The sequence below is a fragment of the Sander lucioperca genome, chromosome 9 (genome assembly GCF_008315115.2).
Source record: "Sander lucioperca isolate FBNREF2018 chromosome 9, SLUC_FBN_1.2, whole genome shotgun sequence".
Taxonomy (NCBI): Eukaryota; Metazoa; Chordata; class Actinopteri; order Perciformes; family Percidae; genus Sander; species Sander lucioperca.
Genome location: NC_050181.1, coordinates 15,476,677 through 15,493,649, shown reverse-complemented (window position 1 = coordinate 15,493,649; position 16,973 = coordinate 15,476,677). Strand labels below are relative to the sequence as shown.

General features: G+C 41.3%; 1 protein-coding gene across 3 annotated transcripts in view; it reads right to left on the bottom strand.

Moving 5' to 3' along the window:
• emilin1a (elastin microfibril interfacer 1a) overlaps positions 1–14,939 on the bottom strand; it is a 43,683-nt gene extending 28,744 nt beyond the window's left edge. For 2 of the 3 annotated variants that reach the window (XM_031295465.2, XM_031295466.2), the window contains exon 1: positions 14,516–14,938. In XM_031295465.2, coding sequence (XP_031151325.1) covers positions 14,516–14,625 — 110 coding nt within the window. In that variant the 5' untranslated portion in view covers positions 14,626–14,938. Of the gene's footprint in view, positions 1–14,515 lie in introns of all 3 variants that reach the window. The other variant, XM_036005048.1, reaches the window with a different exon arrangement.
• Between the last annotated feature and the right edge of the window lie 2,034 nt (positions 14,940–16,973).

Below are 16,973 nucleotides of genomic sequence, written 5' to 3'. Positions count from 1 at the left end.
TTTGACCCGAGGACAACACAGGACGGTTAAGATGGTATGGTCCACTACAGGGGGGTCGGAAATAGTTGGGAAACACTTATATATATATATACATACATGTTTTGAGCCCCCTGCACAGTTAGTTTTTACCTCTTTTGGGGTTGTCTTTAACTAAGGACAAATCTACCTCATCGAAATATTGGGGATATCTACACTTATGCTGTACTCTGTATCTTGGACTGGAAGTTTCTGAGAACTGGGAATCTAACATCTCCATCAGGAGTTGGAGCGATACAGAAGGGATAGACAACATGTAAAATAAGACAGCGGGGATCCATCAAAACAGCTCAGACCCCCCCCCACCCCCCCTGCAGATCCACTGTGTTGTTTTTGTCACTGTGATTCAGTGGGCCAGTTCTGCCAATCTATTATCCTGATTTACTGACTCCCAGGGTCACAGACAGCAGATAAAGCATAAAGTTGGCAGCGTTCACACCCTGTCTTCGCTGATGGAGAACAGGCACTGCGTTTTATATAAATAAACCTAACCATGTCTTTTTTTTCACAACGGAGCAGACACAGATGTGGACAGACACACGCGCACATACATACATACCGTACATACATACAACCCAGTGGTAGAATGTAACTACATTTACTCAAGTATGGTACTTAAGTACAAATGTTGAGGTACTTGTACTTTACCTGAGTCTTTTCTTTTCATGGCACTTTCTACGTCTACTTCACTACATTTCAGAGAGAAATATTGTACTTTTTGCTCCACTACATTCATCTGACAGCTTTAGTTACTTAACATATTAAGATTTTTGCACACAAAACACATGTAGTTGATCAAATACGATGTTTTGTTATAAATTAAACTACCCAACAATTTATGGGCCCACAAGTCTAGCTGATTAAACACTTAGTTGATTGACACAACTGTTCTAAAGTATCTAATATAGTACTTTTACTATCTGATGATACTTACATACTAACCCTTGAGTAACATTTCAAAGCAGAACTTTAACTTCTAACAGAGTATTTTTATAGTGTGGTATTAGTACTTTTACTTAAGTAAAGGATATGAATACTTCTTCCATCACTGACACACACCCACACGACTCCGTGTCCGTGTCTGCAGCTTCCAAACACCCACACACACCTTCCCTGATGGTGCATTTTCCATCTCTCCATCACGGCCTTCTCACTCCAGTCAAACACATAAGAGGAGCCTTTATGTTTGTAGCAGGATGACGAAGTGTTAGTGTTGCACTAAAAGAGTGTGTGTGTGTTTGTGTGTGCGTGTGTGTGTGTGTGTGCTTGTGCTTAGGCGTATGCCCTTCACAAGAAACGAGTACAGTGAATTTGTTCATGTGTGCCTGCATGCGTGGACATTTTCTGTTGCGAGAGTGACAGCTTCAAGACAACATTTCAGCTCCAGACCCATTGGCCTTTCCTTCTCTCTCTCTCTCTCTCTCTCTCTCTCTCTAACCATGAAGCCTAACTATGAAGTTAAGCATTCCAAGCATTAATCCTACAAAGTCCCATTAATCCAAATAGCCGCAGAGAAATCGCTCAGATGAAAGTCCACTAACTAGACATGGCATCTTTTCCATGAGTGTAAAATACAATTACATATAAACAACCACACATGCACGCTCGCACGCACGCACTCTCTCTCTCACACACACACACACACACACACACACACACGCTTCATTTAACAGACAAACACACTACACACATAATGCGCTCACAAAAGAGTCACACAGACACTAAGACATGAGACACACACATAGACAAACATAAAAAAGAATGAGGCTAACCTGCTTGTTTTCCTACTTTACTACACCATATGCTTTATAAACTGATTAAACATGAAAATGAACGTAAACAACTTCACATGGCATTTAATGGAGAATTGGGTGTAGGTGTGTGTGTGTGTGTGTGTGTGTGTGTGTGTGTGTGTGTGTGTGTGTGTGTGTGTGTGTGTTTGGTCTCCCTTCAATGGCACTTTTTTTTTCAATGCAGCAGCTAATCTCCTTGTTTCCTTCACTATATCAGCACCACAGGAAAACAGTGCACATAAACAGTCCAGTTCCTGCACATATAACTACAATATGTATTTGTAGGATGTTTAACGGACGGCAGATAAAGACAGAAATGCAAAACTAGAGTACAATGCTTTCTTTAGATTTAAACGTTTAAGTTGTTCAAACCTCAATGACTCAGGCTGTGTAACCAAAACATTGTTAAAAGCTACAGAATCTTATTTCAAATTTTAGTAGAGATTCCGAAGTTTCCAAAGATATATATATATATATATAATGTTTAGGCCCCATTAGGGGCCATTTCATGCTTCCCTTAGAAAAACGTATGGAACTGGTTGTGTGGTACTCTTTATCAGAGGAGGGAAAGTTAATGCGACATGGATTGGCAAACCCACCAACCAGTAATGCCTTCTCTCTCCAAAGAAGTTTTATTTCAAGTTTTGTCTGACACAATGTTTCAAGCGGAAAGACTTCAAAATTGAGGTCTAACTGGTTGGTTTGGAAAATCCACATCTGGTTAAAGGTCTCATGGCATGAAAATTTCACTTTATGAGGTTTTTTAACATTAATATGAGTTCCCCCAGCCTGCCTATGGTCCCCCAGTGGCTAGAAATAGTGATAGGTGTAAACCAGCCCTGGGTCTGCCTTTGAGAAAATGAAAGCTCAGATGGACCGATCTGGAATCTTCCCTGTATGAGGTCATAAGGAGGAAAGGTTACCTCCCCTTTCTCTGCTTTGCCCGCCCAGAGAATTTGGCCAGTCCATGAGAAAGAGAGAGACATCATGGCTTGCAAACAAGAGAAGCATGGCAGTTGGTCAAGGCCACACCCCCACCCTCCACCTTGCCCCCCTCTCTCCTCCTCAATAGCATCCTCAGAGACAGAAATGGCTCGTCCTAAGGAAAGCTCATTGTGGGACTGGCACTAGTGGCTGTAATTCTGCACCAAGGCTGAATTTCGGGAAAGAGACTTCAGATACAGTATTAGGGGACCACTAAGGCCTATATAAAAGAGACTTCAGATACAGTATTAGGGGACCACTAAGGTCTATATAAAAGAGACTTCAGATACAGTATTAGGGGACCACTAAGGTCTATATAAAAGAGACTTCAGATACAGTATTAGGGGACCACTAAGGTCTATATAAAAGAGACTTCAGATACAGTATTAGGGGACCACTAAGGTCTATATAAAAGAGACTTCAGATACAGTATTAGGGGACCACTAAGGTCTATATAAAAGAGACTTCAGATACAGTATTAGGGGACCACTAAGGTCTATATAAAAGAGACTTCAGATACAGTATTAGGGACCACTAAGGTCTATATAAAAGAGACTTCAGATACAGTATTAGGGGACCACTAAGGTCTATATAAAAGAGACTTCAGATACAGTATTAGGGGACCACTAAGGTCTATATAAAAGAGACTTCAGATACAGTATTAGGGGACCACTAAGGTCTATATAAAAGAGACTTCAGATACAGTATTAGGGGACCACTAAGGTCTATATAAAAGAGACTTCAGATACAGTATTAGGGGACCACTAAGGCCTATATAAAAGAGACTTCAGATACAGTATTAGGGGACCACTAAGGCCTATATAAAAGAGACTTCAGATACAGTATTAGGGGACCACTAAGGCCTATATAAAAGAGACTTCAGATACAGTATTAGGGGACCACTAAGGCCTATATAAAAGAGACTTCAGATACAGTATTAGGGGACCACTAAGACCTATATAGAAGCATCCAAAAAGCAGCATGTCATAGGACCTTTAATTAAAGTGCAGTCAGGGAGTCATCAGTGAAACAGCATTAAACTATTAGCAAAGATCCTCTATACTACAGATAGTATACATATACTACAGTGCATTTTAACCAGCTCCAACAGTATGAAACGGTACACACTTCCTGTCTCCTAAAGGGGCGTGGCCTCCTTTGAAAATGTTATGAACGTTGTGTGGATATATGAAAAGTTATATTTACATAATTTATTAATATGTTCTTTTGCTAACGTTGGATATTTACACAGCCAAAAGACATATTTAGCATCAAGGGGATTAGTTTTGTTAGGGCGTTCACCAACATTAGCTGACGTTAGCTTCTCTTTGTTGCCAGATCTCGCGAGAGTTCGGTCATGAGACAGAAACAGGTCTCAAACTAAGTTAATTTTCTCCTGATGTGTCCATCTGAAAAATGCTATTTTAGTGTCAGAATGGTCTGGAGATATGTGGCTTGTAAGAAATGGGTCCAGTATTTACTTTGGTGACTATGGTGCTAAAGAATCACTCATAATCTGTGTTTACGTTCACTTGACTACAACCCATGTGACCCAGATACAGGAAGTTACTCTGAGTTGGGGCGTCTCGGTTCTAAACCATCTCTGATATTAGTAGTATTGTGTACGTTGTTGCCGTGTGCTCATGCGTGTGAGTGTACATATTCGTGCTCAAACGTGTGATACAAATAAAACTGGGAGCCTCATAAAAAAACATTCCTACTTGCTGTTTATTAAAATTTCCACAGTGTACTTTCAAACCTGTTATAACAGATTTTTTTGGCCACTAAGGGGCAGTGGAAATAAACTGTAAACACAACATAAATGTATTTTGATTTTTGATATGGAAACATGCTATTTTACACAACTGGCAGATACAGAGCAACATCATCATTCATTTGGCGTTATGTTTGTGCTCTCCACTAACTGCTACAGGGAAATTATTGGTCTCCTTATCTGCTAAATGCTCCACTGTGTTCACCAGCTGGTCGCTAACTTCCTCTGTCTCATATTTGGTGCTGGGCAGGTAGTGTACAGGGGCTTTTAGAGCTTTCCTGCTGCTGCAGTCTGAAACAACACAGATGAGAGTGTTGGGAGCTAACCACAACAGTACATTTACGGCCCGTAAAACAGAAACAATGAGCTGCAGGACGCTACAATGCTCAGGGCAGCAGAGACATGATAGTACTCTAAATGTTCGACCACTTTCTCCTACACTCCTCCTCCTCCTTCATTCCTCCTTAAAGAATAACTTTGATACTTTACAACCTGGACCCTATTCTCCCATGGTTTTGTGTCTAAGGTAGAGATCTTCTACAGGGGGTCCTCAGAGTTAGTGCAGGGGGGCCGCAGAATTATGTAAAAACTCTATTTCTTTTGAAAGTTTTTTTTTTTTTAATTAAAATAAATCTGAAAATATACATTGATATGAATGCAAATTATTTATAGCAAAGATAAATTGGCCTATATGTGAAAAAAAAAAGATTTAAACATTAAAAATAAGCTTACTGTGCCTCCCGGATGTACACTACCGGTCAAAAGTTTGGGGTAGAATACCAGCTGCTCTGAGTGGGTGGCTGATCTTTAATGCAATATCTACATTGCCCATTATCAGCAACCATTCATCCAGTGTTCCAAAGGCACATTCTGTTTACTAATCTGATATCATTTTAAAAGGCTAACTGAAAAAACATTGGAGCACCCTATTATGTATTATGTATTATGTAAGCACATAATGTAATCTGAAAACTGCTGCCCTGGTTAAAAAAACAATGCAACTGGTCTCAGCTGGTATTCTGTCTGTAATGGAGTGGAATGGAAATTTCTAAGTGAGCCCAAACTTTTGACCGGTAGTGTATGTTTAACATTAAAACATGATGCATAAATAATATCCAGTTATTTTCATCCATTCTAATTTTTCTAATCATTAATATGCAACTCAATTGTATACAATATATGCGGTAGGGGGTCCTACAATGTAACGTTATTGGGCAATTGCGCACCTTCAATTTACGTCCAGTAAAAGTGATTGTTTTTCCCACTGACAGGCTCAGATTATTATTCTAAGTGTCTGGCAACATTATAGAAAGGATCCCTACAGAGGGCAACCTTTTTTTTAAAGAGTAAGATCATTTTTGTTTAACATGACACAGCCCCGGAATCGCTATCGCCAAACCCACCAGACTCCATTTAAATAAACAGTAATTTTATCACCGTAAAACTCACTTCATTCAAAGTCGATGTTAACATGGACACATATGAGGAAATGGGAACTCAAGGAAACCTGCAACACTAAGAAGAGTGAGCTGAAACGAAGTGACACAAAGTAGCATATCAGGAGCTTTGATTTGATAAAGCATACCGAGACAGATACCAACACATTCTCACGCCCATCGCATAAAACACGGATGCTTGGTCAGGTGCCTTAGGTGTTGGTATCGACGCTTTGTCTAAACGCGCTGGGTCGGGACTATTGTCGTCACTTTTGACGCAGTTAGGTCTAGGACAAGATGGTGAGTGGGCTTACAAAAGGTATGTTTACGTGACACGTGGGACAAGAACGGAACAGTTGGGTTTAGGAAAAGAAGAACGGGACAGTTGGGTTTAGGAATAGATCATGGGTGGGGTTATAAAATGAATGTGACCCATCCACCACCCCAGCCTACCTACCTTCGTGGAATTTTGGGCTTTCATACTACTCGCTACCGTTGTTGCGAGTAGTAAACCCATACACTGAGGGGAGCTTATTGCGTCATATATGACGCTGAGAGCCACTAACTAAGCGTCGGGATTTTTACGAGTTGGGAATGAGATTGGGTTGCAGATACACAACAAGCAAAGGAAACAAGCCTAAACACACTTACATGCCTGTTAATTTACTCTGTCCTTCTCCTTCAGACACATACAATAGTTTCATTACTTCTCTGCCAGGCACCGAACAGTGAAACCTCCATTGTGTACGTCTTATTTTTATTTATTGAGCCATAACTCAGCGTGAGTGGAACTCTTGCACCTGTCTGAGCATCTCTTTTATTTCCCAATAAATTTCACCTCCTTATAATAAACGGACACTTCACAGCCGAGCAGGAAGCTAACATCTCAACCCACACATACTAGGTTTATTTTATTCGACATCTCTGCATGAGTCCAGCAGAGAAGAATTGTGGGGAAAACTGGAATAGCCATTGAAAAAAAGTGACATGGAGAGTTAGTGGGAGGAAGAAGGAATGAAAGAAAGAAACAGAGGTTTACTACTTAAACAAAGCAATCACTTGGCGGTGCCTATTGTTGACGGATCTTTCATTTAGCTTCAAAGGGAAGGCTTGGACAGCGACCCCAATGAGTGGATGGAAAGGGGGTGTGTCTTTGTGTTTGAACTGTGGCCCAAAGGTTAAGCACCCCCTTCACCGTCCTTGTAAAGGTATACCCCTGTACACACACCGAAACGCACACAGACTGTCACAGACGCCAACACACACACTCGAGTGCACTCACTCATGCTCGAGTGATCGCACGCCGACAGGCAAACACAAAGGCAGACACACACATTCTTCCAGTCTCTCTGCGCTGTCTTAAAAAAAAACACGCACACACACCATTGTCCCTTTTGGATCTGTTGCAGCATCAAGGGTGACAGCGTGACTGTGTAAACTTCTCTCTGAGTGTTTAGCCTGGCGGCCACGAAGATAGACAGACAATGTCCACGATACTGCCATTTGCTTTAGGGCTATTGCTCTGATACGTCAGCGTTCGGAGGGGCTGCAGGAGGTTTGAGTGGCTCACTCGAGTTGTAACCATTTATGGAGGCATGTGTATTTGAGGCATTAAGTCTTCTCAAAGCCTTAAAATCGCACTTGCCCAGAATAGTACAGACTATTTATGCAGGTAGAACTTTATTAGCTGCTCTGAAGTACAAAACGCTAAAGTTCAGTAATTAAATGTCTTGTCACATTGTTGCCTTTATTGTTTAAGTTGAGAGGAGGTTTATAGTTTCAGGGATGGGGTGAATGTTGGGAAGGGATCCAAATCTCTGCAGTGTTCTGTAAGCTTATCTAAACAGGGTGGAAAAAAGCTTTCTCAAATGAAATGCATGCTGGGAACTACTATGGTAATTAAGTGACAATGGCTGTGACTGGAAAGGATCCCTTTTCCCACATTCGTGTTGCCATATGTAATGAGATTTGTTTACCGCCCTAATTAGCAGAAAGCAGAAAATCACACAGATGAAGTGAATTTGGATCCTATCCGAAGGTTTGCTCAATAAGAGGACAATCCTGTTACAGTTAATTCCCTGGGGTTTTTTTGTATGCTACCACAGCCTTAGTAAAAAGGCTTTATCTCCATCTTACAGTGCATTGTGGAGAATATATAATGCTCTCAGAGCATGTCTACATCACCCTTAAGATTCAGACTCTAAGAAACAAGACAAAGAGCCTGAAGCTATGCTAGCGGCTCGAGAGGCTACTTGAGTTAAATGCAAGCAGTGGCACGCTAACATGCTAACATGCTCACAACGACAATGGGGATGTTTAGCAGGTATAATGTCTACCATGTTCATCATCTTAGTCAGTGGTGGAATACGTATAAGTACATTTACTCAAGTACTGTACTTAAGCACCAATTTGAGGTACTTGTACTTTACTTGAGTCTTTTTCTTTTTATGCCACTTTCTACTTCTACTCCGCTACATTTCAGAGAGAAATATTGTACTTTTAACTCCACTACATTAATCTGACAGCTTTAGTTACTAGTTACTTTACACATTAAGATTTCTGCACACAAAACACATGTAGTTTATAAAATCCGATGTGTTATTATAAATTAAACTACCCAACAACATAAGGGCCTACAAGTCCAGCTGAAGTGATTACACAATAAAACACAGGACTGTTTTGATCGTTTCCAGTTTCTAAAATATGAGGATTTTTCTGTATCAAGTATTTTTACTTTTAATACTTTAAGATCATTTTCCTAAAGATACACACTTTTACTTAAGTCACATTTTTAATGCAGGCCTACTTGTAACACTTGTGTATGTTTACAGTGTGGTAGTAGTACTTTCACTTAAGTAAAGGATCTGAATTCTTCTTCCACCGCTGATCTAAGTTAGCACACTAACATGTGCAAATTAGCACTAAACCCAAGTGAAAGAACTAAGCAGGTACTTTGTCATAAACCAAAGAATTGGACAACATTTTGGCCTGATGATGCAGATACATGAAAACTCATCAAAGTTATTTAATTTCACCCATCAGGTGGACAGATGAGATGTCACTGCTGTGGACGGGTTCTATCTATCTGTACGTCTACTGTGAGATCAATGGTCTTCTTCATGTGTGTCATGCCCAGTGGTTGGAAGCACTTGATGATTTCTGGGGTGAGTGTTTCCAGGCGTGGCACTATCGAGCTCATTGGGACAGGAATACTGGTGGCAGTCCTAAGGCATGTTGGGACAATCGCCTGGGAAAGTCAAGTGTCAAAAGGATGTCTGTCATAACCTCTGAGAGCTGGTGTGCACTGGATATAGACACATCCGATGTCAGGCTTTACCCCTCACCTTCCGCTCTCTGTGTTGTGTTCTACTGTATTGTGTGAACAGTTAACTTCATTTAATATTGTACGTGAAGTTTTCTTTTTCGGGGTGCAAATGTTCCACAAAAACAAAAAGTTGCTTCCTGAGACTATTTTGCAGAGACACCGTCTCTGCTTCCGAAACTCAGCGCCGCCCAAGACAATTGGGATTGTTTTCTTTTTCTCCTATCCTAGAATGTATGTGTGATGTAGCCAGACCTTACTCCACAGTGCTGTGGAGATAGGTCTGGCAATGCGGGACTAACGGCCCCAGAACATAGTGTTTGTCTCTTTGGCTTTCCTGTTTTCCCTGTTACAATCCACAAAGCAGAAGGCCATAAAACAGCCTATTTTAAAGAACTGAACTCCAGTATTGTGTGTGCATTTGTCTTATCTTTATGGCCTCGGTATGGACCACCCTGATGCTAATAAGAAAACAAAGCAAAAGGGTGAAATAAGTATGATTACTGAGAGAGAAAGATGATGATGAAGCATGCTTTGTATCTACTCTTTGCTAACCTCCAGTAGTGATCTAATGGCTTTCAAACTATAAATGAGCCTACGCAGATCAGCAGTCCACCTGCATCCAGCCCTAAACACACCGCATCTTTCCCCTCTTCCTCTGCGGCTGCCCGGAGCTGGCCGGATGACGTTTAGCTCTGACATTTTGGCAGGAGATGTGTCGGACAGCTCAGGGTCCTCCTGAGTCCCCCCCGTAAGACCCCTGCTGGATGTCTTCAGTCCATTCAACAGCCTTTATCACTTATGGAATACTTCACACATCTGTCAAAACAGATCAATTGAGTTCAAATGGATGTCAGAAGGGGCAAACCGCATTGCCACAGGCAAGCGCATTCTTTCCCCCCGATGCGTCACTTTGTGTGTGTGTGTGTGTGTGTGTGGTTTAAATGTGTGTGTGTGTGTGTGTGTGTGTGTGTGTGTACGTCACAGGCCAGCCATGCTGACTTCTTCATAGCCTACTGGTTTCAGCAGGGGGGAGGCATTTAAGGACCCAGGCCCAATCTTCTCTTCTGCTGTCAGTCTGTCTTTTTTCTCCTGTCGTGTCGCTCCTCCCCGCCTCCTCTCACTCTTTCATCCTCTCTTGTCACGCCTGTTAGGTTCTCTCTCTTCTCTACAGGCCCTCTGTTTCTTTTCCACTCTTTTCCTCTCGTGTTTTTTTTTCTCTCACCCTCTCTCAATCAGATACTTTGTCTTTTTCCATTCCTTTTCTTTCACTCGCCCATCCTTCTCTTGACTTTTTATCGCTCGTGTCAGGCTTTTCTTATGAACCACTCGCACATATAGCTACGAAAAGTAATGCACTGTAATTCATATGCATTCAACGTATTTATTGCTGTATGCACCACATTGGCTGCTGCTGTAGAGGAACAAAATAACACAGAAAAAATACACAGCGCTTTTCCAGCTAGTGAGCGGAGTTCGCTTCCCGGGGAAAAACCAAATACTTTCACCCAGGAAACCCCGGGAGTGTTGTAATCCAAACCACAATCTTTTTTCTAGTCTTAACTAGTCGTTTTGGTGCCTAAACGCTCAGTTTTCGTCAGCTAAACTCAACTGCTACGGCCCGCGAAAGGACCATCATCTGGCGGAGCCCTGTACCCGGCTCACAGTCTCCTTTTGTTGGCTAAACTCAACTACAAACGTTCGCTGATGCGACCGACAGCTCACGGTGCTTTGTAGCTGGCGTCACGTGACCAGCCGGGGGTTGCCTAAATTTGTAGGATATCATAGGAAGTGGTGTGCATACATTTTCGTGTACAATATCATAGAATTACTGCTGGCTAGATTTTTGATTTTTGATGATTTTTGATACCGGTACCGATACCAATATCATAGTCTCACATTGCCAGACCTTCCTCCACAGAGCTGCGGAGGAGGGTCTGGCTAGTCCTCACAGCATTACGAGATGGGAGAAAAACGTGCTCTGGTTTATTGGCATTTCTTTAAACCAATCAAAATCCAAGCACCGGGCAGAGCCAGGGTGCCGCTGCAAAATAGCCTCGGGAAGGAACTTGTTTTGGTGGAACATGTGTACGTTCAAAAGTTGTTTTAGTCGTGTAACAGAAAACTCAGATTGGACAGATAGTCTAGCTAGCTGTCTGGATTTACCCTGCAGAGATCTGAGGAGCAGTTAACCATAGTCCTCAGAAATCCACCGGAGTTTAAAATTACAACACAAAGAAAGCAGAAGGTAACGGACATCTAGCCGAAAATAAGGGACATCCGGCGGAATTTCTGGCAGCAACGGAGCAATTCCAGAAGTGGATTGCGTAGATATAGACTACCAATACCGTGACTTCAATACTGGCTCCTGATACCAATTTTATAAAAATCAATTTTAACAAAAAATGAATGACAACATTAGACATTACGGCACTTTTCATTTATTTTTTCAACTTCTACTACGTGAGCCCCGTCTCTGTGTGTAACGTAGAGTTTTTCCTGCCTGCCTCTACGACGTGTAACGTTAGACAGCCAATCAGCAGCATTATTAGATCTTGGTAGAAGCATGCTGCGTGCTTATTTGCTAACTCACGCTGATGACAATTGCTCCCTAGGTATAGAAATTTGGTCCTGAATGACGAGGCATTTTTTATTGATACTCGATACAAAGGAGGCAATTTATCTAAAAAGTATCAAATCGGTACCCAGCCCTACATACACATGAGAATGCGTTGCTCGTTTCCACCTGATCAATCAATTGTTTCTTCTCTTTCTCCAGCTTTTGCTATGTGTCTGAGTCTTTCTTTGCCTTTCTCTCATTCACAGTTCAGCTTCATCATACACCAAAGAGGCCAACCATCCATGTCTCATCACTCAGGCAGCAGCAGCAGCAGCAGCAGAAGCACACTGTGCTCTGATGTGGACAGAAACCTGATAGAAGCTCATATTGCAGCTCAACTCCCAGAAGCCTTGCATACACACATATACACACATATACACACACACACGCTAAGTACAAACACATGCAGGCATGTAGGCAGACACGTACCACACTCTCATTCACAGTCATTCACTCCTTCACTTTTTTAATTACGCATATGAACACACACACACACACACACACACACACACACACACACACACACCATACACACACAAAGTGGTGGAAGAAGTATTCAGATCCTTTGCTTAAGTAAAAGTACTAATACCGCACAGTAAAAAATACTCTGTTACAAAAAGTAACAATACTCAATGCAGAAAAATCCTCACATTTTAGAAACTGGAAACGAAAAAAGCTTCAAAAGCATCAAATTGAGTGTGGAAATCGTTCTGTGTTTAATGTTCTAATCATTTTAGCTGTAATGTAGGCCGTTATATTGTTGGATTTCATAAACTACATGTGTTTTGTGTTCAAAAATCTTAATTAGTAAAGTATCTAGTAACTAAAGCTGTCAGATTAATGTAGTGGAGTAAAAAGTACAATATTTCTTTCTCAAATGTAGCGGAGTAGGAGTAGAAAGTGGCATGAAAAGAAAAGACTCGTACCTCAACATTTGGATTTAAGTACAGTACTTTAGTAAATGTACTTAGTTACATTCCACCACTACGCACACACACACACACACACACACACACACACACACACACACACACACATACACACATCCTCAGTCATTCAGTTTGACAAAACTTTCTCATTCATTCATTTACAAGCACACAAACAAGCCGCACATCTGTCCACAGAGGTGAGGGGGTCGTCCACACACGGGGCCCTCAGGCAGAAGCTCAATTACATGCTAATAACACACTGTGGGGCAGCAACAAGCACGATGAAAACATACATGTGTTGGCTCACTGACAGTTTTGAACAGCTTTATGATCAGGGACTCCGGCAGCCATCACTGATTTACAAGCGACTGTTAATCAACTGTCTCTAAGATCTAAATGCTTTCCTTAATGTCCCATAAAAAAGGGCAAGATGGAAGTTTGGGAATCCTAAATTTGAATCAGTCAATTTTAACTTCCAACATTATGAACTATGTTCTGGATTAATGCCGTCCAAAGTTCAGTATTCCTGCAGCTTGTCACTCCCCGCAGAGTTCATTTACCTTTACTCGACTGGAACTAGCTGTTTGCCAAAATGATGTATTCCCCTCCAGCCAGGCTGCAGCGGGGTGTGTGTGTGTGTGTGTGTGTGGGGGGGGGGTTCAAGAACCTCTGGACCCCCTGAAAACTTTTCATTTGGGGCGGTGAAACAGTAAATACCTATAATCCCGCTAAGCCCTGTCCAGCTCTGGGCCCCCCTGCATCATCACACCCCCTCACACGCCCATCGCCTCTCACTCAGGGAGGGGGGAGACCTAATCATCATCAAGCTATTTCCTCTGAAAACAAGAATTTACACAAAGTGTACTTCTGCGAGGAATGATTTTCACATCATGGTCTCAGAAACAGACTTTCATTAAGCAAATGATCCCCAATATTGAGAGGATTTTGTCCCATTCTGCCTGATACAGGAGGGCTTTTGATTAATTATTTTGGTATTTATCAGGCTATTTAATGTGTATTTATTATCTATCATTTGATTGAGATGATTTTAAATGTGTCGTAGTAGTGTCAGTTATAGTAAACCAAATATTCATTTGATTATCAATTCATCTGTCGATTATATTTTTAGACAATCACTTAAATGTTGCAACCATCACCAAAGATAATTTCTCCAAATACATCTTTCTGCTGAGATTGCAGACATCTATTTCTAACAGTCCAAAACAAGATATTTCTGTAGCCTAATAGAATGTAAAAACTGAGAAAAGCCACAAATATTTACATTTGTCAATCAGTAGCCTAATCTATTAATCTCACAATTGCTTCAGCCCTAGTCTAGCCTATTTCATATTTTGTTAGGAACGACCCCCCTGGAAGCCCCTAAAAGACCACGCAGGGTCCGCGGGCCTCACTTTTGGAACCACAGGACAGGAGCAGTTAAGGAGACCCTCGCCGTCATATAAAATCTTAAATAAACATGTTTCCCAATGAAGGTTTTGAACTGCAGCTCTCCTATTTTTCTGGTAGCCTACAGGCAAGCACATTGCATCACTAAAAGTGACCGAGCCACAGGTGAAAACACCCCCACCCAACGTGTGATTAATGTCCATGTTGATCCTACCTGTGTCTGCTCGCCGCTCTCTGGCCCGTCTGAACACTGGACTCCGCGTAACCGAGACCCCAACTAACCCGGGCCAACATGAAGGCGAGCAGGTAAAACACCGCCTCCATCCTCGTGTCCAGTGTGGCTTCAAAGCAAAAAGAAATGTATATAGTTCCAAAGTTGATCCTATGAAAGTCTCGCGGTTACTGTTTTCTCTTCAGTGACGTGCTGTCGGTAAATGAAGATGGAGAGCCATGACTTGACAGGATGACAAACTCCCGCAAAACCCAGCGCAGTCCAGTCAAGTGCATTTCAGACGGTAACGTGCGGCTGAAGCGGTGGAGTCTGACTGCCACTGCTGCTGCTGGAGAGCGGAGCAACAAGAAAGTTTCCTGTCAGAGCTCCAAGAGCAGTCATGCCCGCTCAAGGTCTCTCTCTCTCTCTCTCTCTCTCTCTCTCTCTCTCTCTCTCTCTCTCTCTCTCTCTCTCTCTCTCTCCCCGTATGCTTGCATGGATCCCTCTCAGTGATGTAATCTACTGTATTGTAGTGGGTATACTGATACGGTATATTGGCCAGAATCTGCCTTTGGGGGAGGGGAGGGCCATATCATAGTGGGGGGTCTGGGTGTCCTCCCCCAGGGAAGTTTGGAGCATCAACGACTTCATTTCCTGTTTTCTGATACACTTTTATGCACCAATTTACAGTGGGAATACCTTTATTTAGCCTATGTGAAGAAGAAAAACACAGATGACAATTCAAAATATATTCAAAATATAATGGAAAGTATGTTGTTGTGGGTCATTGGGCATTTTTAAGTGGGTATATGGAAATCCTGAAGCTTTCTTAGTGGGTATACTGCATATACCTGCGTATCACGTAGACTACACCACTGGTCCCTCTCCCTCCCTCTGTACCATCATCATGTAGCCTACATTTTCTCTCTGTTTCTCTTTATGGCTCAATTCAGCTCAACTCATTTCAGTTCCATTCCACTGGTAATTTCGACAGTGCCATTTAAAGCAATTTTTACAGCAGAATAAACGAAGAAGGAAGTCCAAAAGAAACAAAGAGACTCCAGAAAACTTTAAAGCCCCCAACTTTTAAGTTCAAAAACAGGTGGAGCTTTTATAATGAACAGTGTCCAACATGGGAACTTCTACACATAATGTATGTACGGTTATGGTAGGAGGATAGGCCTACTAAACTAGTTTACCCAGTTTACCCAGTTGTCATGGAATTATAGATGTTGAAATTTCCATTTTTCGGAACACATTGGGGATTTCTAGCTTGAAGCGAGACAATGTAAGTTTTGCTAAATATGGACAAAAGTTGCAATTACAGAATAACGCCAAATTGAATATTCTTAATTTTCGAACATTTACGATTTAGAGGGTTTAAAGACATCATACTTAGGGAACTTTACTGAGCAGAACTAGAAACAAACCATAAAGTCTGTGAACTAGCTAGAGTCATATCCGTCCAAAACAATATTTATTGCAAGGCAACTCCATTTATAGTTTTTTATAAAGCACATTTCAGCAACAAGGCAATTTAAAGTGTCTACATAAAACATTAAACGGCAATTAACATTGAACAACTAAAACATTCATTAAAAAGAACAGAAAATAAAAACAAGCTAAAATAGAATGACAGGTATAACATACAAGAATAACAGTTACAGTAGAGTGTAAAAAATGAAAAATTACTTGCTTTAATAAAATGTGGCATCAAACAGAAAAATCTTCAGCCTTAATTTACTTTAAAAGAACTGAGAGTTGTAGCGGATCATGATTTCTGGGAGTTTGTTCCAGATATGGTGCATAAAAACTGAACGCTTTTTCTCCATGCTTAGTGCTGACCCAAAGAAAGCAGACCGGTCCCAGACGACCTGAGAGGTCTAGATGGTTTGTAATGTAGCAGCAGATCAGAAACGTATTTTGGCCCTAAACCATTCAGTGCTTTATAAACCAACTGCAATATTTTGCAGTAATATTCACATGCAGCTGTCTAATGGATTTTTTTAGAGTGACCTGTAAAGACACCCTTACATTTGGGTCCATTGAAGATAAAAGCATGGACAAGTTTTTCCATAACCGGCTGAGTGCTGCTAAGTCCTTTAACCCTTGATATATTCTTAAGGTGATAGTAGGCAGACTTTGTAATTTTCTGAATGTGGCTGATGAAATTCAGATCTGAGCCCATGACTATACCAAGATTTCTGGCTTTGTCCGTTGTTTTTAACATTGCCAATCAAAGCTGAGCGCTAACTTTTAATCTTTCCTCTTTGGCTAAAATACAACTACCTCGGTTTTATATTAGTTTAATTGAAGAAAGTTCTGGCGCATCCATTTGTTTCCATCGTTCATCCAAGTGTTTCTATTGGACAATAGTCTCCCTGGTGATATGTGTGTCATCTGTAGAATTATGGTAACTTATTTTGTTGTTTTCCATAATCTGAGCAAGTGGAAGCATATA